Source organism: Streptopelia decaocto (genome assembly GCF_964273445.1).
Source record: "Streptopelia decaocto genome assembly, chromosome: 2".
NCBI classification, from domain to species: domain Eukaryota; kingdom Metazoa; phylum Chordata; class Aves; order Columbiformes; family Columbidae; genus Streptopelia; species Streptopelia decaocto.
In genome coordinates, this window is record NC_138655.1 from 109,879,503 (window position 1) to 109,904,912 (window position 25,410).

Below are 25,410 nucleotides of genomic sequence, written 5' to 3' on the forward strand. Positions count from 1 at the left end.
GTTATGCCTTTATTTGATGTCTCTCAAATTAAAAAATAGGTATAAAAAACATGAGTAGAAAGAAGAGACGAAATGTCTGTTTAAGGGACTTTAAGGAATTTAAATGTAAGGAACTTGAGTGAATTACTGGACAATTGCTTCTTTAGTTTTCAAGCTCTGGTAAAATTCTGTTTAAAACTTTTGGAATACAGTGTATCATAACTGCTAGATGAGAAATGTTAAGGAAATTAAAGAGTAAATATAGTAAAATTCTCTCTAATCAGTTAAGGGAGGGGGGAATGTATGTATTGCATAGAAGCAGCTGAGGAGGCTTATTAGCAAAACTAAAATCTGATGGAGTCTCATTCTGAACAGTGAGTACAGAACAAAAAATGTTGAAAACCTGTTCAACAACTCAACATTGTACATACCATGCACTGAATGAGGCAAGGTTGCTTTTTTAAAGCATCTTTGTATTTCAAGATACTATTGTAATGCATCCATACAAGGATTGAGTTATAATTTGCACGAGTCACCTCTGTCTCCAGGTTCCTCTGATCTGTATGTAATCAGATATTTTTGAGAAACCCTAAACATTTTCCCTGTGAAATTACATTTGGAAAATATTTGCTTAAAAGCTGTGGTTTGTGTAGGCTTTTGGATTATTCTGCCCTGCTGCTCCCTGCCCCCCAGCCCAAAGCACTTGTATGTTACTTTGGGAACAAATGTGTGACTTGATGTCCTGTTTTGTTGGGTCTGTGTAATTTGATGACAGTTAATAAATAAATAAATCCAGAGCCTGCCAGTGTCACAAAAATGCAAAGTATATTTTGTCAGGTTTTTTGGCCCCTCAGAAAACCCTTTGTATATTACAGATCATCAGTGTCATGTTTTACCCATTTTGTATGTGTAGCTTTACAGCATTTTACCCCAGCTCATTTTGTGTTTTGCTTAAGAAAACTGCTACTGTTAGAGCTCTATGACTTGAAATACATGATCAGGAGGAGATGTGTTAATCCTTTATTCCAAACTAGTATCTCACTTTCTGACCTTTATCAATCTTAACTAACAAAATGGTTGAAAAGATGAATTTTTCTAAGTGCAAACAACAGCAGTAAGGCAAGGATTGTTTCCATCTGTGTGAGTCTCCTTTTTTTATTGTGTACCTCCCTGATAGATTCAGCTGCTTTTGCCCATATTCAGGAGTAGGTAATATTACTGCTGTTCAGCTGTTCCAGCTGCTGCTTCGTCAACATGCAGTGACATTAAGGTTTCTTTTTATCTCAGTAGATAAAGGAATGGAGATGAGCTGTGTGGTATTAGCAAAGGAAATGGGGCACCCAAGACATAACCCCCGTTAGTGCACTGTTGTAGCATGTGGAAACGCACTGTAGGCTGCCTCCCACCCCGCAGGTGCTTACTTATGTGGAAGTGCAGGTCTTTAACATAACAGCAGTAAGATAAATAACATTAAAGTCAAATAAGTAATTCTGCATTGGTTTGAACTGCATGCACTTCACTATAACAGAGCTGTAGGTGTTTTTATTACGCTGCTTCCAGAAATGAGGATATTGGGCAGAGCTACTATGAAACAGTGTCATTTTAAAATGTAACCTCCAAGTTATTGAACATCTTGGCCTCTTAAAGGAAAGAACAATTACTTTATGCTTTCCTTTTTGAGAAATGGGTATTTGTGTGGAATTTGTTTTGATTGAACTAAAGGATGCTGTAAACTCAAACTCAGACTATGCTGTAATAAGCAGACTGCTGCCTCTGCATAGTTCACTTGTGAAGTCTTCCATGACTGTTTTCTTCTTCCTGAATATCTATAGCTTCTTTCCCTGTTATGAAGGATCAGATCTGATGAAAACCAGTGGAGATTTGAAATGATCAAGTGGAATAACGTAACTGTTTTGTTGACTGAAACTGTAGACCTCTGTCAGAAAAAGGGACCACGTTTGTCTGGAAATAAACTAACAGGAATTTCACTTCAGTTTGTGTTGTACCTTTTTTTGCAGCTACAATCATTTCCAAATATAGTTTGAGTAATACTGTAAATCAGGTTTTAATGGTTAGACTGCCAAGGCTAGTAGACTAGTTTTAATAGTTTCTCAGAACCAACAAAGAAGATTCAGCTTTGGAAGTTTTTCTTTCTAAAACAAATTCTAGCATGGTGTAATAATATGTAAGTAGTAAATAGGTAGTAATGCACAAATGTAATGGAATCATGCATTTGCTCTTGCTCTGATAATGAAGGAACATTTTGTGTTCATACAGTTCTACTGTGCATTTCTTAATTAGAGTTGCAGAGAATATAAATAATTGCATGTCATCTCCCAGGTACTACTCTGTTTTATTTATGAATTATCTCTGTTGTCAGCTTTCCTTCATGTATGAGAGTGCTGGTTGTGATTGCTGATTACAAATAGTAGTGAAAAATCCCAGAAGCTGGTAGACAGAGCAGGAAATTGCTCAAGGCATGGTGTCTACTTTGCATATAAACAAGAAGACCTGGGTTCAGCGCTTCTCAGTCTGCAATCCCACGGACCCTTCCCAGTCTTTGTCATGTACGCACAGTGGAGCCTGCTGCTGTGACAGAGTTAACTTCCCTTTGTATTCCAGAGCAAGAAGATACCAAGATCATTGGTACTCAGTTTTGTTGAGCTGACATCCTATGAAGGGCGTATCTAGATTATTCTGGCACTGCAGCATTAGTATCAAGTGGTTCATTTCAAGGAATTTTAAAATATGCCGTGGTTCATTTTTCGAGTAGACCTAACACCAGGTTGCCAGGTTATCTTGTTTTAAAAGACCAAGACTAGGAGCCTCTGTGCTTTTACCATGCTGAACTGGTGGACTGCATTGGTGAACTCAGTTACGCACATGTTAACACAGCACACGTCGGTTCTTTGTGGTTCTTAATACTTCCTTCTTTCCTTTTGAAGTGGTGGGATCGGCTTGTACCTGCTTGATTTACCTCCTGCTCCACCTTCCCAGGGCGTACCAATGGGTATTTTGTGATCAGTGTTTTGCTTCCTATGTATAGCATAACAGCAGGACAAAAGGTCCTAAATTTAAAACTACGAACCCTGAATGGCCTGTGGGTTTAGCTGTTCTACGCCGACCTTTGTTATAAGTTTAACGCTTACTATATAAGTAATCTTTTTCCTGTCTGTTAAGTAGCAGGTTAATTTAGTAGTATTTTCTTCCCTTTTCAGCTACTATGTAAGAAAACAAGTCAGTTCATTAGAATTTGGCTGTATGTGTATACGTTCTGGCAAGCTGACTTCTCGTTATTGGTTCAAGACTTCCACTAGCTTCTGAACTGAAGCTTCTTAATTAGGAACTAGAACCTGTAATGAGTTCTTGTTGGTCAGAAGCTGTTCGGTACTTCAGAGTGCTGGCTTTGAAATCCCTGGAGGAGGCTTTTGAAAACGGAGGGTAGAAAGACCCATTTAAATATGTTTTCTGCATTGCCACTAGTGCTCTGCAGGGCTTCCACTGTCTTCTCTAGCCCAGGGTTAAGAAGAAGGAGGAGGAGATTTAACTACTAAAAAGTAGATTATTCTCAGGGTGGTTGTGCTGGAGATTGGTTATTGCTGCTTTTGAAGCACTCAGCACTTTTCTCCTTTAAGAATACTTCTATATATCAAAGAGCCTTGGTTTTAATAGCTTTATTTATGGCATTACCTAGAATAATGTGAGATAAGACCAGATTCTGTTATGCCTAATGTGTGCACGTGGCAGCTTGGAATATGAACTTCGTCTTCGCAGAACTGCTGTTGCCAATAGGCTTTCTCATTTTGTCTTGTCTTATAGGTACTTGTAGTCTGAGAAGAGCAGGCTTATTTCTGAGCCAGTTCCACACAAAAAGCTTAAATCAGTCGCCAAATCATGACAGATGAACTAATGCTGTACATAGTTTGATTGTAGATTTCTCCACCAGCTTTACATAGGGAATAGTTAATTTTTCTTTAAATAAAATGGATGGAGATGGAGAGCGATAGGGAGAGTACATGCCTACCTAGATTAAAGTGCTTTGTGGTAGAACTATATTTGTTTTTACAAACATTTGCCTAGAATAGTTGTTTACATGGAAAAAGAAACATTATGAAAACATTTTACCACACTATACTTCATTGCTGTTATTGGACATGAGGTACAGCTATAAATATTGAAGAAAATGCAAAGAGTTTTGTGAAAGGTACTTCCAACTTTCAGAAATAGAGAGCAGCAATGCTTTGAACTGCTGGTAAATCGATTTCACTCTCTCTGTTTCTCTTACCCTTTCCCTTTATTTTCCTAGGTGCATTTTACCTGGTATTTGAATATATGGACCATGACTTGATGGGACTACTGGAATCTGGTTTGGTTCATTTTAATGAAAATCATATTAAATCATTTATGAGACAACTGATGGAGGGCTTGGCATATTGTCATAAGAAGAACTTTTTGCACAGAGATATCAAATGTTCAAATATTCTACTAAATAATAGGTATGGATATTACTTCAAGTATATAAAAAATTGTATGTTAACAATGTCTTTAATTTTTTCTTTTAATCTTCACGATTCACCTGCTTCAATTTATTAGCAAAACTGTTTTCTTTAGATTGCCTAGTTTCTTTAAAACTCAATTGTAAAATACTAATCTGGTTATGTTACTGCTAAACACTGGATCCTGCAATTGTTTGTTAAACTTCACTGTGTTAAAACAGCAGGATTAAAACTTGAATCTTTTAGGTCAGAGTATGGGGGAAAATTCTCTAAGTTCAAATATATTAAAACAGAATTTTAGGAAACAAGTGTTTGTGTATTCCTTCTGTAATCTCATTTCAAGATGAAGTGTGGCTAGGCTGGTTCTTCGTGACCTAATTCTGAGGTCCTCATCTTTGCCAGTCAGGATAATGCTTTGAAAGAATATTTGATCAGGCATGTTCAAATATGCTTTGGCTTGCAGCTATAGCCATAATCAAATGGGGAAAAGAGTTTGTTTCTTACTTTTCTGGCCACTTGTAATTACAAATCATGTAAGTGAACAGACTGTTCAGCATGCAACAGCAGCAAATAAAAAGCTTGTGCAAAGACAGCAGATAACTTCAGTGCAGAACTGCTCTTCATCAAATCCAAATTCTCCAAATTCTAAATTTTTCCTCTTTTTTTTTTTTTTTTTCTTATAACAAACTAGTATTAGACTATTTCCAGTTCTGGATACCACCACAGTCTTGCCCTATTATGATAGAGGCTGCTAAGCAGATGTACACATGCCTCCGCATCACTCACTGTACCTGCTCACCTCATCTTGCTAGTCTGACAATCTCTGGTGGTGGTGCAGTCCTGTGCATCTTTGGAAATTCAAAAGCTGAGGTATAACCTGACAGCAGAGAGGAGGCTGGTATGGTAAAGGTGGAGCTTTCTGTTGTACTGTGTTCTTTCAGCTCCAGGGTACGGAGTTTTTTTCCCTTAGGATTTTTTTTGGCACCCTTGGACATTTCCACTGAAAGAATAAAAAGTTCATAGTTGATTGGAATAATTATAAACCAGTGTTTCTAAAATCCCAGTACCAGTTATAGCCTGAAGCTTAACACATGGATTGTGTGTCTTTTAGATCAATGTCTTTGCTCAAAAATTCATTGATCTTCCACAAATACACTCTCTGAGGAATAAGCGTATAAATTTGAGGGGAACATTTCTTTCTTTATGAAGCATCTCCAAGTGTTACAGCAATTCCAAGCACACATCTGAGGGGAAAATGGAATGGAAACTGTAATCTGTATATTTTATTATTACAAAATGATCATTCTTACACACATCAGCAAGTCTTTCCCAATTTCATAAAATAAAATTTATTTGAAAGTGTTATTTGCATATATTTGAAAGTGCCAGGAGTTTTAAAAGCTCATAGGTACAAAAAAAAACCCCAAGCCAAACCTCATGTAACATTCCAACATTGATTTAATGTATTAAGGAAGCTTGCAGATAGCTTTCTGTTTAAATCATCCAGATTTTATGGATTGTGGGAGTGTCTGGTCATTGAGCAGTGTCTTTTAGCCATGGAAACTGCCAGGCAAGAGCTCTGTATGTTCTACTCTTCCCCTCATATATGGAGAAACTCAGGAAGGGGTTAGGGATCATGTCATTCAGCAGTCTGGCTGCTGACAAAAATAGAAGCCCTTATCTGGTTGGTCACCCTGATTTAAAGGATGTAATTAAACTTTACAAGAGCAGAACAGGACTTTGACGGCTTCCTAGAAGCAAGTAGGACTGCTGATAGTTGTTTGTTGTACAAATGCTTGTGCTAGCAGTGAGGCATGAGGAAATAACCATTTCCTCCCTCACTTTATTTTCTGCAGAGTTACTGATTTGGGTAGTTTACAGTAGACACCTCTATTTTGGCTAACATCTGGTGATGTAAATGCCATTTTCTGAGCATACCTGATTTTGTTTACTTGTCTTTGCTATTCAGTAAGTGTGTGTATTTGTTTACTGAAGTGACGCATAGATTGTCAGGCGTTGCTTCCTCATTCATGTGGTTTGGTGAAGATCAGTTGCAACTGTCTCAAAATCTCAAACTTTAGCTGATTTTGGGGGAGGGAATCTGACAGGATTAACCACTAAATAATTCTTTACTTTTTCCACCAGAGGGCAGATAAAGCTTGCAGATTTTGGCCTTGCACGGCTGTACAACTCAGAAGAAAGGTAAGATATAATTATACTGTGAAAAAGCATTCGGAAGTTTAATCTTTTCACATAACTCTAAGTATTATGAGGGCCAGAAGACTTTTGTTTACCGATGTTGTTGTGCTATAATGCAAGTATTGTTAGGAAATAAAAAGAAGTGCGTGTTGTTTTACACTCCATGCAAACACAAAACTCTCTTTGTGCAAGTGTATTGCTTTTCCAAGTGTTTTGGATAAGCAGCTATAGAGAGTGGTCTTATGTTGATTGAAAATGAAGAGCTGCAGTCCTAAGTAGGTTGTGTCCATAGCTAGGTTTTTACTATTGATTTCTGGTCCTTTAAACCTAAGGTATATTCTTTCTGTTGGTATACCTATATCATTAGGATGTAGGTAATCATTAAGGAAAGTGAAAATTTTTTCCTGACACTTTCTTTTCAAAAAGCATTTATTTGGTGTAATATTTGCCTTTACATTTGAAGAGGTTCATTGTATACTTTAGGCAGTCAGTGCTGTTGGATCTGCTGGAAACAGATATACAAGTTTAAATAAAAGTTATTCTGAAACTTCTTGTGACTTGTGCTTCTGTTGTTCTTGGCTTCATTATACTTGTACTCCAGGAAACAGGTGCACAGTTTTTATTATGAACTTCAGTATTTATATTGTAATGTCATGTGTTTGTCATATGGAACTGGGTTTTGAAATTCAGGCTGAATGTTCATTACACTAGTATGTACATCGAGCGGTTGGATACAGAGAATATTAGCTACCTGAACTTACTTTGATTTCTGCATGCCTTATTTGGGAAATAATATTCATAATATTAGCTTTATGAATTTATTGTTTTCTCACAGAGCTTTGAGCTTGTTGAACCTGATAGTATTTGTTTCGCTGTCTTCTGAGCTGTTACTTCAGGAACATATGCTTAAGTACAGTTATGAAAACTGTTTAGTAGCAGGCTAAGATAATCTTAAGCAGCTGATGGGTAATTAATTTTTCTTTTGAATGTACTTATAATAAAGGAGATTGATGGCATCCTACCTTCTTATTTTAATATGCACCAAACTGACCTATATTTTTTTTTTCTGCTGGTTTACCATGGAGGTTTTTTATGCCTGTTATTAGATTTAGATTTTGCTTGTAAAACTAACTGTTCATTAAGAATTGAATGGTTGAAAGTTCAATGTCTTTATAGTGCGAATAACAGATTTTTACTATAGATCAAATGGCAACATTATTACGCCATTATACATAAATGAAACCAAGATTAAAATGTAATTATGCTAGCTAATAGAATTGCTCGTTGAACTTGGGAGGGTAATTAGAATCTCATTAGTAGATTTTTGGCAGCTCTTGTCTTTCATTTTCCTTTTGAATAGCTTCTGACCTGTAGTAACAGACATAATTAATGTACACCAAGTGTATAATAGGTGCTGCTTTAAATTAACATATTTTACATTTGTTTTACTGTTGTTTAGAATTGTATACTTTTGGAAAGGCTATAGAACATAGTGAAAGCATAATGAGGAGGAAATAAAAAAAATAATTTTAGTAAATTCCCATTGGTTGTTGTAGTTGTGTTCCTTTAAATGTTATTCTGGTGGATTTAATATGTTTGGAGTAGGAGATATGACAGATTGTGTAAGAAAACATCTGTTCAAATAAAAAGCACTGTATACTAATATATATATGAGTGGTGTATCTGTAGAGAAAGTCCATACTCTGTAAACATTTCATAGAGGAATGCTTGCTTCAGAGATAAATATGATAAATGATGGGATTATTTCCAAAAACATACTACCTTTAAAAAATGAATTAGAGAGTTTCTTAATGGAAAAAAGACTCAAGTGATTTTGCAGAAATGATACCTGTCCCACTGAGTAAAAGAGCTTTTTAGACTTTATGCTACGGTTGTTTGAACTCTGCACTTAATGTTACCCTGCTTTCTATTTGGAGTTACCTAATGTTTGTGGTAAGAGAGTGAGTTATTAAAACAGAAAGAATTTGGGGATCTTTTAAGAAATAATTTGAGATCACTTTTAAGACACACTGGTTGAAACAAAACCAAAATCGAACATCTGCTTTCTGCCTTCCATTCTGAGCTGTTGATGCTGTATCTTGGCCTGTCCACAAAAATGTGTGTCTAAGATAGTGGAAATCCTTGCCTTAGTGTGAAAGTGGGAAGGATTATTCCCAGTGACCAAAACTTATGGTTAGAGCTGTAGAGAATTAGATGTTGTGAAATATAGGAATATATTGCTAGCATTCCAGGCTTTGGAATCAAAATTTTTGAAGGATGTTGATCAAGAAAATAGCTCTGTTTTGTTCCTGCTTACAGAGGGGAAAGTGATTTTTTTTCTTATATTCAAAATGCTTTTAGGGGTCCTACGTTCAGTATTCTCATTATCAGTACTTGTCCAGAAATAACTGGTTTTATCCAAGCAGGTTCTTCTTCTGAAAGGGCTAGCAATGTTATAAATATACAATATTGCTATCTGAATAATAATTGAGATACAGGATTCACATAGCATTGAGATAAATATGTGATTATTATTTATATCTTCAGTCTGTCCCTTGCTAGGCTGTGTCAGATGGTTGCATTTGCTTTTGTTCAGTTGCAGCTTTGCAGGACTAAAATTAGGAAAAGAGAACGGAAGATTGTACAGTTCTTAAACAGCACCACAGAAGTAAAGTCCTCAAAGTATCACTTTTTCAGAAATGAGTTCGTAGTAAAATGATAGTCCTCTCTTTTTCCTCCCCTCAACAGCCGACCATATACCAACAAAGTTATTACATTATGGTATCGGCCTCCTGAACTTCTGCTTGGAGAAGAAAGATATACGCCAGCTATCGATGTCTGGAGCTGTGGGTAAGAGTTTGGTATAGAAGCGTAGCAAGCATAAGAACAAGCCAAAATTAAATCTTAAATGTTTCTATCAATCTGTATTGAAAGCCATAATGACAGTATTGTGCAAAACTGTTTTACAGCTGCATCCTGGGTGAACTTTTTACAAAAAAGCCAATATTTCAAGCAAATCAAGAACTTGCTCAACTGGAACTTATAAGGTAACTTACAAGCACTGCCACATAGTTGGTGCATCATAAACCATCAGGTTTCTTTTGTTAGTGGTAAAATCGAACATAGTAGACTGCAAACGTTTACAAGTACTCAGTTATTGCCAGGAGTGAGACGTTAGAGATTTTGAGGGGCATGTAAAGCAAGTAAGTGACTTTTGCTTGGACATGGAGAAAGGTGTTTTTTATATTTGTGAGTATTCTGTAGTCCTAGCAATGTACAATTTTGTGCAGAGCAGTTAGAGTTGCCTATTACTGAAGCTGCAAAGAGAGAGTAATCAAAATGCCTATTATTTTTAAAGATGATGTTCCAATAATAAGGATAAGTGGGATTTGGGAGAAGTAGGTACTTGGCATGCTACTGGCCTTGAGTTCTTGTTTCAAGCCCGCCACATACACACCTGGGCTTTATTGTTTTTGTGGGAATATTTCTGTTCCCTTATAAACTGCCAGGCACTTTATGGAGTTAAAAATTCTGTTTCTTTTCTTATCTCAATAAATCATAGAATGGTCTGTATTTAACTCAGTGGAACCACAGCATCTTGGGGTTTTTTTTCTTTATTCAGCAAGCAAAAATTGCTCTTGATTCTGTTATAATTGACCTTGTAAGTGAGGAGGGGTCCTTTTCTTAGAAACAAGGGGAAAAGAGGCTGAGTCCTACAGAACTTACAGAACTTGAACAGTAAATGGTCAACATTATTTTAAAAATCAAATGAATTAAAAAAATCCTACAAAGTTATATATCACAATGGTGTTCAAAACAGAATAAATAGTAGCTTGTTTCTGTGTAATATGTTACTAGCTGACCTGGAAAGAGGTGCAAAGCACATCAGTGGTCATTCTTATTGTAAGAACTAAACTCGTGAGTTGGGAAATTTTTGCTTTCGAGCACTAGATGGCATTGAAGCACCTCACAGTGCCATCATTTGAAGGTTTGGGGTTTTTTTGTGTTGTACACAGCAAACTAAAACTTTGCGTTTTCCTTCGGCTGGAAGCTCCTGTCTGTAGCTCATTCTTCCTCTGCACTGATAATATGCATTTTTGGCTGTTTAAATGTAATATAGCAATTTTATCAACATGTTCACCACCATCATGTTACAGTCAACAATTCTACATTTATCCTAGAAACCAGTGTAAAGACAGGTTGGTTTGCATAGCATTTGGGACATAACTAATAGATCATTAGGTCTCTTATATTAACCATTTAATAAATGAGAGGGGTGAACTAGGGAAATGGATTTGTAAAATGTACTTTTATGACTGTCTGCATCAGAGTTTCAAACTTTGCATATACGGTAAAATGCCTCTTCAGTTTTTCTGCTCGGAAATGTGGTGTTGGTCAACCTGTGCTAAGCCATCCTTGGTTGGACAAAATGGGTGGGGATGGAAGGGGAGGAATAAGACTATGGGCAACTCCATTTGTGGAGACAGATGAGGCTTGAGATGTAAACCTCATAACTGAAGTAAAAAATATACAGTTTTCTAGTGTCCTGATCTTGCTTCTGCCTTTAGGCCTTACTGAGATTTTTTTTTCCCTTATGGCTTCAGTGTCAACTAAATTCTCAGTGAAAAGTGCTTTTTCAGCCATTTGGTATACCTTCACTGGTTAAGGACATAAATGTTAATTAGCCCTCTAAACCTGGGCTGTCTAGTTCTCCAAGTTACCTACCTGGAGTACGGTCCAGACGTAGTTGGTTACGTTTTTTGAAACATTTGTGTGGAGGTTGCTTGGGTGAGGTGCAGCAGAAACAGTGGACGTCTTAAAGTAAGTTTAGTCTGTGCAGGGTGGTCACCTTTCACTGGCAATTCATCATTATTTAATGGTGTTGGGCATTGGACAGTAGAGAAATCTTAGCTAAAAGAACCTGAACATTGAAGTTAGAATTGTTTTTATATTCACTGTATGTGCAAGAATAAAATGACAGCTGTGCTCACTTGTGGTTTTGCATCTCACATGCTTTTTTTTCCTTTCTTTTTGGTACAGCCGAATTTGTGGGAGTCCTTGTCCAGCAGTGTGGCCTGATGTTATAAAATTAGCTTATTTCAACACAATGAAACCAAAGAAGCAGTATCGTCGAAAACTGAGAGAAGAGTTTGCTTTGTAAGGATGAAGAATTAGTTTAGTTAACTGTAATAGCATTAAGTTTTCCTGGAGACTTTATGAACTTTACTGTTTTCTGCGAGAGTAAATATAGATTAAGTGTAAAGAAAAATGACTTCAGGTTCTTATCCTTCCCATGATACCCACAGAGCTTGTATTAACCCTTATTTAATAGGAGCTTCAAGAAGAAGAAAGGTGGCTCTAAAATTTCAGCCACCTGTCAGCTTTCACCTAAGGAAACATTTATTTTCCATTATTGGTACACCTGCTTGTTGTCCCTATCCAAAAAAACAGCTCAGAGTATTTAATTGTTTTTTATTGGGAAAACTGTCTACAGCTGAGTATGTGGTCTGGTTAATATTAGTCTTTTGGATCATAAATTCATTCAATACAGAGGAGTTATCTGAACTGCGTATTCTAAAATACTACCATTGGACTGGTTTTATGTCAATATCACACATGAAAGTTACAGAAAACAGCTGTAAGTTTGTTTTAAAGCATTTGTTCCCCTCCTTCAGTCACTGTGGGTGTCAGGAGAAACATATCATCCTGTTCCTACTAATGAAACATCTTCAAAGCGATAGAATTGTTGTCCATGAACCAATCAAAGCTGCAACTCCCTGGGTGCTAAATTCCAAAGTGTAAAGTAACAATATAGTCTCGGCTTATAGAGGTGGGGATTTTTTTTGTAAGAACAATGTTTCAAACAGTTAAATGACACAAAGCAGAGAAAGCTTGGCTTATATGCTTGCTCAGGTAATAAAAGGTGAAGTTTGTCTTTGTCTCCTACTACCAAGCTCAAGTTGTGGGTTTTGTTAGGATGTAAGTTAGATAACCTAAAGATTTTGGAAGGGATGTGTTTATCAAAATTTTGCACAGAGTTGTGTGATTGAAAATGTCATGCCTTTCTCCGTTTTGCTTTTTTGTAGCATCCCACCAGCTGCATTAGATTTATTCGATTACATGCTTGCTCTGGATCCTAGCAAGCGCTGCACAGCCGAACAAGCTCTTCAGTGCGAGTTTCTGCGAGACGTGGAACCATCTAAAATGCCTCCTCCAGAGTAAGTCCTTTGCTTTTGATAATGGTCCTTACCTCTACAAAATGGGAACGTGCACTGATTTCATTAAGCTCATTGTGTTTCAGTTAAAGTAGCTTGTGGCAAAACAAAAATAGTGATACATACAGTTGTTAATTGGTGATTTTCCACTAAAATGGTTTTATTTGTTATTCCTAGAACTATAGTTACTGAGTCTTTTGTGCCTTAAACAAACAAACAAAACCACAACCCCTTACATGAATGCCTCTAATGTTGAAAAGCCATCAGTTATCCTTTTATCCGTTCATCAATGTCTACTTTTTCCAAGGGTTTTTGGTTCATCTGTGAATCTGCATTGCCTTCTTTGATGGTAGAATGACACTGGGTATAGAATTCTGCAAAGGTACCTGAGTGTTAAAGTGAAATACTATAAATCATTTCCTGTATCAGATAAGATTCTTGGTTTTACAGTCAGGAGAAGTGAAATACTTTGTGCAGAGGAACTACACTTATTTCTGACACAGTGTGCACAGACAAGTGTTGCCTGTTCTCTTGAGAGAGTAAAGTTCTGCTTTGGGAAGAAACAGCTGTTCTTTTAAAAGCAGTGACAGCGCTGATTGCAAGGACTCTAGGATACTTCTCACAATGAGTTCTTGCTTGCTTCCACTTGGCTTTGACTAAATACCTGGCAGGTCTTTGACCTGGTGTGCAGAAGGAGATGATAAAGGAAGCAGTTGTCATAATTGTCTTTCCATTGGCTATTGTCATCTGTCACCTCATTTTTCCGTGTTCTTGGGTGAGGGAACTGCTCAAACAGTTATCAGTATGTCCTAGGAAAACAGAAGGCGCCGTTTTTATTGCCTATCTCAGTATTCCCTTTATCTATGGGATGGGTCTCTGTGTTCCTTGGGAAATCAGAATTTGGATGCCTGCAGGCAACAGTAATGGAAGGACAGAACTGGTGGCAAATGACCTCCTTAGGAGACTTTTGCCTCTGCTTTTATTTGTCTTAAAGGACTGGGATATCCCTTGTTCTTCCTGGTATCCTAACTTTGCCTTTGTCAAGTGCTACTTATTCTTGCAACATTTTGTTTCTTCCTACTTTCTTGGTTGTCTGTGCTGTACAACTATAAATTCTAGACAGCCATTTCTGTTACTGTGAACAAATATTTGAACTCATGCGGCAGCAGTGCTTTTACAAGTGGACAAAAGGAATTAGTCACTCTGACCCTGAAAAAAACACTTTTGTATTGATAACTCTGTTATCTGTTACTCTGCAGATTCTGTTTTATAGCAAGTGTGCAGCACTGATTTTTGAAGTCTTGAATTAAATAATTAGGCTGTTCATGAGCATGAATGCAAGAAAGTAACATTGATTTTCATTTTAAGATATATGTTCCCCTTTTCTGTCAGAGACCTGTGCTTCTGAAATAGGCACTCAATGAGGAGATTTTAGACTGAAAAAGCAGATCTGGGATTTTGCTGGGTGTTTTCTGATGTATTTCTAAGTTCCAGTAGGTTCATCTTTCAAAAGTTACACTACGTGTAATTTAAGCATTTATTTTACCAACATGGTTTAACAAAAAAACAAAAACAAAAAAAAATGGGATAAATCTGTTTATCTCTACTCATTCTTTGCAGCCTTCCTTTGTGGCAGGATTGCCATGAGTTGTGGAGTAAGAAACGCAGAAGACAGAAGCAGATGGGCATGACTGATGACTCCACAGCAACTAAAGTCCCTAGGAAGGATCTGTCTCTAGGCATGGATGAGAGCAGAACCAACACCCCACAAGGCATGCAAACTTCTTCCCAACTCAAAACTCAGGGCAACTCTAGTGTAGCACTTGGTCAGTAATATTTTCGGTTCTTATAATTATCTTCTACTTGGATTGCACCTCTAGAAATTCTAGATGTTATTTTCAGAGTACTGACGTCTCCTGGCTTCTTGAGGGAGGAACAGTATTGTAAGTTAAATCTTTGTTACAAAAGATTTACCTTTGCTTTTGGAAACAAAGTGTTCCTTTTAAGTTTTACTTAATTTTTCAATCTGGTCAGAGCAGCTACCTTGCTCTGTATTTTGAGGGGGTTTGTTTTATCTCTTGTTTGTCTGTAGTAGTTCTGTAATCTCACAAGCCAGCTGCTGCTCTGAGTTCTTCACAATCTCCATATATCAGAGGAGCTTTATTGGTATTCATAAAGTGATCAGAAGGCAGATTTTAGAACAGTCATCATTTCAAGTGAAACAGATTTCTCTGCTTTCCAAGTTGTTTGGGGCTGAACCAACTTCTTAAAAAAACCAAAACCCACAAAAAAAAAAAACCCCAAAAAAATACAACAAACCACACGCCACTGCAAAGCCAGCTATAAGATGATATAGCTACCTCTGTAGATTGCACAGCCATTTATTCTGAAGTTTAACTGAAGTATCTTTCTTGGAGACCAATTTTATAAGTATAATATAAAGAGTAAAGTAATGGTTTCCAATGTGGACACCATTTGAGATACTCAGCAGTTAGGTGATAGTTCCCTCATAATATTTAGAAATATAGAGAGTAACAATACTAAATAGATACCTGATAATTTTAATTTAGACCATTTTTGATTGTGCAAAGTGACCATAAATCCTATGACACTGACATAGGATCTCAGCTGAAGAAAAACAGTAAATGCATTCACAGGGCCTGAAAGTTCTTTAGTACTAACCATTTTAAATTAACTCTTCATTTAACAATGGGGTCGAGTTCTGAATACTTTGTGCAAGATACATAGAAAATAGTTATTTTGATCACATTTTATTGCAATTTATTGCCTCTTGCTCGTGTTCATCCTGTTTCTCACTGTAAGCCAGCTGTGAGCTTCTGCCACTCCATATGTTCAAGCTACAAGTTTTGGCAGCATTTTCAAGCATGACTTTCTGTAGCCCTTAAAATTTTTGCCCCTACAAGTGAAAACTGTATAGAAGTTTAAAGAGTCCGAAGAATAGTGGTTATTTTCTTTGTGCTTTTACAACAGGCAGCCCAATGAGACTACCACATTCATTAGTCATTAATACTAACTATGCAAAATAAACAAATAGAGAAGGAGTACTTCAGTCCTATATTGCTGTTTGTCCATATGTACATAGGAAAATAATCTAGGTAGAAAAGAAGATAATTTAGTTTTCAGTGAAGCTAAGACAGTTCAGCATCGAGGTGTTTTCTGTATTAAGTAAAACACTTCTGGAAGCCATAATGCACCTTAGATAATATCATTAAGGCACACTAAAGAATTCTATGTACAAATGCAAGCTTTAAACAAAACTGTTGCATTTGTTTCTGAGCACCCCAATATAAGAGGTTAAAAATACCCGGATCAAATTGCTAATGTTCTGATTCATGAATGGGACCTCTAGTTATTGCATCTTAAAACTTAACATGAGCTACATAGAGCTCAATAATTCTGTTCTGGTGGAAACTGCCAGGTTTCCCAGAATACAGTTTGCTCTTGGAATGGACTTGAAATTAAACAGAGGCTATGGAATAGGTAGATTAGTTTCTGCATTTGGCATTTTTCTGCTGAATTTTCACGGAGAGTCTGAGAGAAGTTTGAGTGTTGAGCATACCATCCTCAGATGTCACAAAACCAACTGTTAACAAGACATCTGAGTGAGAAGCAGCAGTCAAAGGCATTAGAAATGATGTTGGGGTTTTTTTCTGTATTGCCAAATAAGAGGTGATTTTATCTTTTTATAAATACATAAAGTTGTTGAAGTCCCTAGATCCTGCCTGAGAGTACGTTCTGAGTACTTGTATCCCTGGTGCACATCCACAAGCAGGGTAGTGGGTTTTGCAGCCCTTTCCAGCTGTGCTGCTCTTAGTCTTGCAGGGCAAATACTTAATGCTTTTGTGTGTGTGTCACCTTTTTTTCAGTCATGGCTTTGAATCTGCTATGAATCAATATGTTGGTAAAGTAGCAGAATGGCAGCAGAGGGCAAAATGTGTTTGTGTTGATCTGGGTTGATCAGGGCTCTGTCAGCACAGCCATACACGCTCATTTTTTAAACTACTTGTCTAAGTCATCTACTCATAGGGCATGTTGAAGTCCAGCCTGGTTCACTTATTTCAAAACAAACTACCACAGTGGGTGTTCAAAACTAAGAAACTGCTTTGATATTCTGACATCCTTGTTCATATTCCCCTGCATCATTGTAGTCTGCTCTTATTTGTGGCAGACTCCATTTCTCTGAAGAAAACTGCATTTTCCTGCTACTCAGTGACTGACTCATGTCTTTCAAACTGAGCGCTTCCTTTTGCATTTATACTGCTAGCTTCTGGGTCACCTAGAGCCTGGTCACTTGAGCAGGTGGTAGAATCCAGATGCTGAATTAGAATGGGCCAGAATACGACTGGAAATGTGTTTTGCAGATGACGGCTTTTTAACAGAGGGATGTGATAGGTCAAATATAGGAAATTTTGTGGAGATTGGAAATCTTACAGCTGCTTAAAGCAGGTGGCCTTAAGCCCCAGCTTAGTTGTATTGTGGAAAATGGAGCTCCAGCTTGATGTTTCTCATCTGTCCAAGTGTGTTCACACACCCCTTGGAAGTCACTTTCTTTATATTGGATCTTACTATTCCATTTCCTATACATACTCCCCCAGCATTTGCAGTTAATATTTAAAAGCATTCCATTTCTATGTTGTCCAAACCCATGCTTTGCCAGTTGTGTCAGCCATGCTAGATTAGTCTTACTTTTGAGTTTCTGAAATATGCCAGTTCTAAATAATACTTAAAAACACCTTTTTTGTCTTTAGCAAAAACAAGCACTGGACAGCAGTTAAACCAGAATGAAGTGGCAATCCTGCTAAACCTGCTACAGTCTAAAACAAGTGTTAGTTTGGCACAGTTTGCCCAAGTGTTGAATATTAAGGTAAACGCAGAGACTCAGCAGCAAATAAATAAAATAAATCTTCCTGCTGGAATTTTGTCAGCAGGTGAAAAACAGTCAGAACAGCAGCAGCAGCAGCAGCCGCCACCACCTCCACCACCACCACCAGAACAGGAGCCTCTAAAACAGCCGACTGTCACGCAACCTCCTGCGCCACCTGCTCAGCTGAGTCAGCCTAAAGTTGAGACTGATGCTGCCCAGGCAGCTGTGCAGAGTGCATTTGCTGTTCTGTTGTCTCAGTTAATAAAGGCTCAGCAAACAAAACAAAAAGATTTTGCGTTGGAGGAGAAGGAGAACGGATCAGGAAATGAAATGTCGTTACAACTCAGGCAGCCTCCAGAGCCCACAACTCCTGTGTCTGTCAGTCGGGACGACATGGAATCTCCGGCACCCGGCTACCCACATCTGATCAAGTCATTATATACATCTGCAGGTACTGAAGGTCTTTATTGCTAACCCACAGGTAGCTTGAACAGTGGAGACATAATAGTTTGGGGATAAAGAGTTAACATGTTAACCATATGAGTCTGTGTGAGTGTAAGACAGATTATTAAATTGATTTTGTCGTGGTTTATGTCTGGATCATAGAATTCATGTCTAACTGTAACACATGCTATGCAGGCAGAGCAAAAGATGATCCCCACTCTAAGAGGCACACAAGTGCCGGTGGTGTTTCTGATGAAACAGTTGTATTGATCATTTTTCTGGGGGGTTGAGGTTTTCTTAGTGCTGTTTGGGGTGGAAAAGACAGTCTTCCCTAGCAAATTTGTAGGTGGAATTTGTCAATTCTGACTGTGTTTAGGTAAAGCCCATTTTGGGGAGAGGGTATTTTACTTCTGTTTTTAATGCTGGCCAGAGCAATTTCTTAGTGTGAAATTCTGTAATTGGTTACCCATAACTGTCACTAACCGACATGGCTGAAAGTTTCCATTGGGGTATAGTCCTGGCTTCTTTTCTCAAAGTGTAGAGTTCAGTTGTTCATCTCTTTGGATTGCTATTTCAGTTTTATTATATGGAGGTTTATGTATTGCTCTGTGGTGTTTGCAGCTGTAGAAAAGAGTATTCTGAAGTGGTTTGGGGCTGCTTTTTGAGGTTGTTGGGGGTGGTGGGTCTTTTGTTCTTTTTTTTAACCTGAAGTTTGGCTGTCCTTGCTAGGGTGGCCTTTTGTCCCTCAAGATTTTTATCTCTGTTTGCAAATCTTTTCTGCTCCCTCTTTGAATTTTCTAGTGTTCATATGTTGCTTGAGGTTTGGGGTTTTTTTAAGGAACTTGTACCTTTTTTTCTTTGACTGCTTGACCAGTAATCTTGCTTTGATGAAAAACTCGCATCACCTTCCTGAGGCAAAAATAATCTGTCCAACTGCCAATAAATTTGACTAATAAGTTAAAGAGAACTGAAGTAACAGGCCTCAGTATTATTCCAGAAAAGTCCTTTGCTTTCTGGTATTATTATTGTATATTTTTATTCCAAAGCTTTTCTTTTTCATCTGCTTAGGTCAAGAGGATTTGGTTCGGCAGTCTGAGATGAGGCTTCTAAACCGAACACCTGAACAAGAGCGCCCTCGGATCTTGCCTCCAGACCAGCGTCCCCCAGAGCCACCGGAGCCGCCTCCTCTTACTGATGAAGACCTTGATTATCGGACAGAGAACCAGCATTTGCCTATAACTAACTCATCAGGAACAGATCCTCACGCAGGAGTGAAAGCAGCTCTCCTGCAGCTGCTTGCTCAGCATCAAGCTCAGGCGACAACAGAGGAGCCAGTACAAACGAGTGTGGATTATCAGGCTAGAGACTCCTACGTATCAGGCCCAGACTACAAGGATAACTTTGGATCATCTTCCTTCTCATCTGCCCATTATGGCAGTAGCGATGGAATAGGAAGCGGGTCATCAGGAGCATTAGAAAGGAGGAGCTTCCTTGGAAGCTCGGAGATTCAGTCTCTGGATAACTACAGTACTGCTTCATCTCACTCTGGTGGTGCCCCTCCTCCGTCGGCCTTTTCAGAATCCTTTCCCAGCTCAGTAACTGGTTATGGAGACATTTACCTCAACACTGGCCCTATGCTATTTAGTGGAGATAAAGACCATAGGTTTGAATACAGCCACGGCCCGATCCCGGTTCTGGGGAGCAGCGGCGACGCTTCCGCAGGGCCAGAGGGTACGCACTCTTTGCCTACAAAGATGCACAACTATAGCTATGGAAGTAACTTACAGGAGAACCCTGGTGGCATCAGCCACATGCGTGGGCAGACTTGGACTTCTCCTGCCCAAGGACCTGGCTATTCCCAAGGATACAGGGGACACATTAGCACATCTGCAGTGAGAGGGCGAGGCAGAGGATTACCATATTAAGTATCTGTTTTTCCTCAGGCACATCATTTTTATCTGGAAAAACTACTTTTTTGTTGTTGTTTTTTTTTCCTAGCTGCAGTTTAAAGCAGCAGTTCAACAGACTTGAATAATGTTAATTCAACAGCTTTATTTTTATGTGGAAAAGGGTCTTGCATACAGTAGGAAAAATTAAAAATGCTTAAAACTCATGCTGTCTGAAAACTAGATAAATTGATTGTACATGTTCACAACCTCTAGTTCTGAATTTTATTTTGTATTTTGGCAGTTTTAAGTGGATGCTAAATTTAGGGACATCAGCTTTTTATGGCACTCTTTCAGATCTTCTGAACTATGCACATTTGTGCTTTTTTGTAAGTTTGGACCAACTTTTATGTAAAAAACTTTTACAACAATCAAAGCAGGGCACTGATTTATTTGGTATTTTTCTTTTTACAGAACTACCTTTAGTCAAAGGTCACTGTCAGTCTTTGCACTGCTTTCAGTGTTATTGTGGAAGGTGTACTTTGTGCTCATTTCAGATAATAAAACACAACCTTTCTCTTGATGCAAAATTTTATAAATATTTGGTCAATGTTATTTTTTTTTCTTTCGAGAAAAAAAAAATGGATGTTCTGCTAAAATGTTCTTTCCATCTCCCAGGCTTGTTTATATAAAAACTGTTTTACTTGAATGGTAAGTGCCTTAACATGTAAGCTTAAGGTCTGCAAGAATTTGGAAGTACTTTCTAGATCGGTATGAAAATAATACCTAAACCTAGGTAGCTAACGTGAAAATTCAGATAATAATAGGCAACTCCAATAGGTCATAACCCTGTGCTGTTTACTTCAGGTGGGCCAGTTTAGAGACCTAATCTGACCTTGATGAAATCATTATTTCCAAATCGAACTTCATGAGAAATGTTGAAAATGAGGAGAATGAAGAGTGTAGTTTTTCCTCAGCTCCCTCTTGGAGTTGTAGTAAGTGTTTTAGTTCCTCTGCCAAATAAACTTATACTTTATATGTCCTTACCACGTGATGAAATAGTTTTTTCTCTTAAATGTCAACAGCAGTAATTACTTTACTTCGTGTGAAAAGCTGACACTGTTGTCTTTTTACCACAAATACTGCATTTTAGGAAGTAACCAAAGGAAAAATGACCAGTATTTAAAGCAACAGCAAAATGTTTGCCCGTAGTTCTAATTCTCTGTAAACTTGTGATTGTGCCAATTAATTGATTTTTATATCTGCTGTTCCACAAACCGTTTTAATATTGGAACTTAATCTCTCTGAACAACTGATGAAATGCCTGTAGTTAAAACTCTTATCAAGAGCCACCTCTCATATTAATTGCAACTTGCGGCATGTTTTTTTTTCCTTTGACAACACGTGGTCTCTCTCCTGCAGAGAGGAGGTATGGTTATATTTTGCATGTACGTAAAAGAATGTTTTAAAGCCCATATTGGAAACAATTTTCCAACTGATTATCCAGTTGACAAATCGGTACCTTATGTAACTGAGTGTTTTAATTATTACTTTTTAAAAAGTAAAATTTCTGCTTACACTAATACAAATGTAGTCTTGTCAGTGACTTTTTGGATTTTCAGAATGGAAGCCAAAGTTGTTGGTGTTTTGTTTTTAGTCGAAAGCCCTGGTTCGTGTATGGCCAACTACCACATTGTAGAGCATGGAGAAACTCACTTCGCCAAGTCCATAGTGTTTGAGGATCTGGCAAAAGAGAAATGGAAAGAGACTCACGCTGCTTACGATGTCCTTGTAAGTCTGGCAATTGCCCTCAGTAGGCACAGTAGAGAATCCTGCGATTGGAAAATAAGAGCGGCCTGGCCAGAAATAAATACTTACGACCTGAATAGCTTGTGCTTAAGAAAAACAAAGTCTTCACGTGTGAATGACAGCGCATTGGAGAGTTTTCCTTGAGTAAGGACACCCCCATAGCTTTTTTCTGCTAGTAAAATTTTAAAGGCAAACTTCATTAGTGTCATGTAGATATGGACAGTGTCAGCTAAAGCTTTTTGTTTACTAATCTTAAAAAATCCCACAATTATACACACAGATTGTTCTGGGTTTTTTTTCAAAATCAAGCAAAAGACTTTCAAAGCTCTTAGGCAGTTGCTTTCACTAAAAACGTGCAATCTGGTGTTACTCTCCTGCACTTCAAATGTAACTGCAGGTGATAGTTGTCTAAAAAAGCAGGTAAGTTCAAATGGAAGGTAGATCTCAGAGGACTAAATTATTTGATTTCCAATACAGAAAGGCAAGGAAGACTGCTTCCTGTTCAGAGGCAAATTTTTGAGTCATTTAGTTCACCTCAATTAAAGGCAGAGAAGTCACTCCCCTCTGCATACGTAACCACCAGTGCAGTTTCCTTACGGGCTGGCAGCACTCTGATGTTGCACCGTTCTGCCAAAAGAGTTTTCAGTCTTTGGCCATGAAAAAAACCCATCATGAGTAATCCTGAGTATGAGAGGACAGAAATGCAATAAAGAATTGACTTCTAGATGAGTCGAAAATAAAACTCTGGCACGCCATGACAGATGCGCACTGCACCATGGCATTGCCCCAAATTCAGTTTAAGGATTACTAGCCTGTGGCTTTGAACACTTACTTGCCTGAGACAACAGCGTTAGGGTAATTTGGAGGGAAAGTTGACATATTTCCATATTTGATAACTCTGAAGAGATTACCTTTGCAACCCAGGGGGATCTTTGTGGCTCTTTCGCTGGCAGCCTTTCCTGCTGGGCAGGCGGAGGCTGCGTGTGGGGCAGGAGCTCTGCCCTCCCTCTGCACCCCCTCTGGGGTGCACGGCAGGAGGGTCTCTCCCCACAGCCCTGCTCCCCTCGCCCTCAAGGTGCTTCTGGGCAGGCCGGCAGCCAGGGAACTAGCCGGATCGAAGGACTGAAAGTCCACGTTCATTTGTGCTGGACCTGTGTATTATCTAGCAAAATTTATTTCGAATTAAATCACAGGATGAGGTGCTTATGTCAGTTCAGAATTTTACCCTTTTGAACAAATTTCACTTTGGCAGAGTCAGTCTGTGCTAGTTTGGCGTTTTACATCATGTGGCTATTGCATTTTTGATGCAGTAGTAGACATCCTGAAAACTGCATTGTTTTTCTGTGGAGCTGTGGCTTTTGTTACTTCTTCCCCCGTTTCCCCCCTGCCACTCCTTTGGGTTTACATTTTCTGTGCTGCAATTCCAAAGTGTGCTACAGAGACCTGGACACTACATCAGAAAGTAAGCGTTGTGTGTTTGTATTTCTAAATAAACATAGCAAAACACAGTAATCGTGGACTACCAAGTAGCAAGTACTTCATTATTAAGTGGTCTTTAGCCATACCAAGAGGAGGAAAGTGAGCACGACTGGACTGCTATGACCATGACTTAAACCACTTAGACTATTATAATACTTAAAATCAGCCAAAAAGGAAAAGGAAACAGCTTTTCTCATGGATTGCTAGTTGTTATCTTTAACAAAAGGAGCAGTGTTAGGGAAGAGGTGTAAAAATACATGTATCCTTAAATGTTAATATAATTTCTTGGAAAAATAATTTTTAAATGGCAAACTTCTATATTTTCTTATGTTTCCATAAAACATGGTCTGTGTTAATTTTTCTCCATACCCACGGCAGTGTAAGATGCGTTCTGGAAGCAGGGGCACCAAGTGTTGTAATGTAGGTTCTTACAGTTTTGAGTGCTCTTGTCCTTGGTGCAGGAGGCAGTTTCAGTTTTGGTGAAAGTTACACTTGGATGAGTTTAATATGTAATTATGCAGTAGAAAACTGAAGTACTGAAGTAACATAGGATACCTCTTGTCTGCGGGCAAATTCAGTCTCAGACCATGAATTCTATTTCCAAGAGAAAAATCTCAGATGTATTTCCTGCATTATTCTTTTTGGTAATAAAACACACAAGTGTTTTACATACAACGTTTCTCCAGTCTGTTCTGTTACACTGTTTTTTACATGAGGAAATTTTGGATATTTCCCTTGATAGTTTTGGGATGTTCCATACACGTGGAAGTGTGTCGTGAAATTAAGGAATCGCCACAAAACTGATTTGAATTCTGTATTTAAATATGAAATGACCTTGGGTTGACTTAATATCGAACTAACTTTTGCTTATCAGGGTGAAGAATACTTTATTGCAGGAGTTATTTCAAGACAACCTAATTTAAAATAATCAAACTGTTATGCTTCAGCTTGCTTACTCTTTGTTATTTTAAGCCATTTGTATATAAAATGTATTGTGCGGCCTGTAAATAAAATCCATGAAAACTTGAAGTCTTTCATTGTTTTCCCTCTCTGGCTATCAAATGGGGTTTCAAAAGAACATTGGGTTAAACTGAGGTGTTTTTTTTGAGTCCAGATGAGTATAATTTTCTGTGTGTTAAATTCTACAAAAATATTTAACCCATCTCCTACTTTTTCAAAGGAAAACAGCATCAGCTGCTGGTAGGAGTTGCTTGTGCCTGGTGAGCGTGGGAGCTGACGAGCAGCGACGATGCCGTGAAAGGAGGTGACGTGCTGGGACTCTGCTCTCAGAAATGGGTCCCCCAGTGCTGAGATGCTGCTGCTCTTTTCCAGCAGCCCTTGCCTGGGCTTTTCAGGGCGATGGGTTGTTGCATAACATGACATTTTTCTTTCTTGGTGCTGTCTGAGCAGAGGTGCAGTTAACATTCCCCACCGCTGTGCCTTTAAAAAGGATGGTGTGTGCTTTAGAAGTCACGGGAAATCAGACCCGAAGAGCCGGGTATCTTCAGTGCCTGGCTGCAGGCGTGTGCTGCTGGTGAAGCGCCGCGTATCGAGCGCGACTTCAGCAACTGCGCTTTGAGTGCCGGGGGCTTCTCTGCTTTTATCAGCTGATCTAATGAAAACGTTTGCATCTTTCGATAAATGCCGTACTTCGGGCAAAAATAAGGCACTTCCTATATCTAACATACTCTTAAACTGCTGCGGTCATCGCTTCGATAACTTGTGGTTGCTAAAGTCAGAAGATGTGGAGGGGCAATAGGGAGATGCATGGGCTGGCACTGGTTATGTAGGTGTCCCTTGATGTTGCGCTGGCGGAATGCGTAGCTGTAGCCCAAAGCATCTTCTCACTTCGGAGACAGTACTTGGGCAGCAGCCACAATGAAAGCCTGGGTTTTTCTTCTGATGACCAGTTCAGGCTGTATTATGTCAGATGTTGACTTGCACATAGCAGATCAGACAGATGCGTGAAACAATTTCTAGTTGCGTGCTTTGTTTTTCCCATGAAAGCTGCACTACAG

At 38.4% G+C, this 25,410-nt stretch overlaps 1 protein-coding gene across 6 annotated transcripts in view; it reads left to right on the forward strand.

The window, feature by feature from the left end:
* Window positions 1–24,421, forward strand: part of CDK13 (cyclin dependent kinase 13) — a 47,965-nt gene extending 23,544 nt beyond the window's left edge. Inside the window, exons 6-14 of one of the 6 annotated variants that reach the window (XM_082044053.1) lie at window positions 4,286–4,475; window positions 6,621–6,677; window positions 9,423–9,524; window positions 9,644–9,721; window positions 11,715–11,831; window positions 12,761–12,892; window positions 14,510–14,715; window positions 17,659–18,225; window positions 19,287–24,421. In XM_082044053.1, the coding sequence (XP_081900179.1) occupies window positions 4,286–4,475; window positions 6,621–6,677; window positions 9,423–9,524; window positions 9,644–9,721; window positions 11,715–11,831; window positions 12,761–12,892; window positions 14,510–14,715; window positions 17,659–18,225; window positions 19,287–20,143 (2,306 nt within the window). In that variant the 3' untranslated portion in view covers window positions 20,144–24,421. The remainder of the gene's footprint in view (window positions 1–4,285; window positions 4,476–6,620; window positions 6,678–9,422; window positions 9,525–9,643; window positions 9,722–11,714; window positions 11,832–12,760; window positions 12,893–14,509; window positions 14,716–17,658; window positions 18,226–19,286) is intronic. The other 5 variants (XM_082044055.1, XM_082044056.1, XM_082044054.1 and 2 more) reach the window with 5 other exon arrangements.
* Window positions 24,422–25,410: the final 989 nt, after the last annotated feature.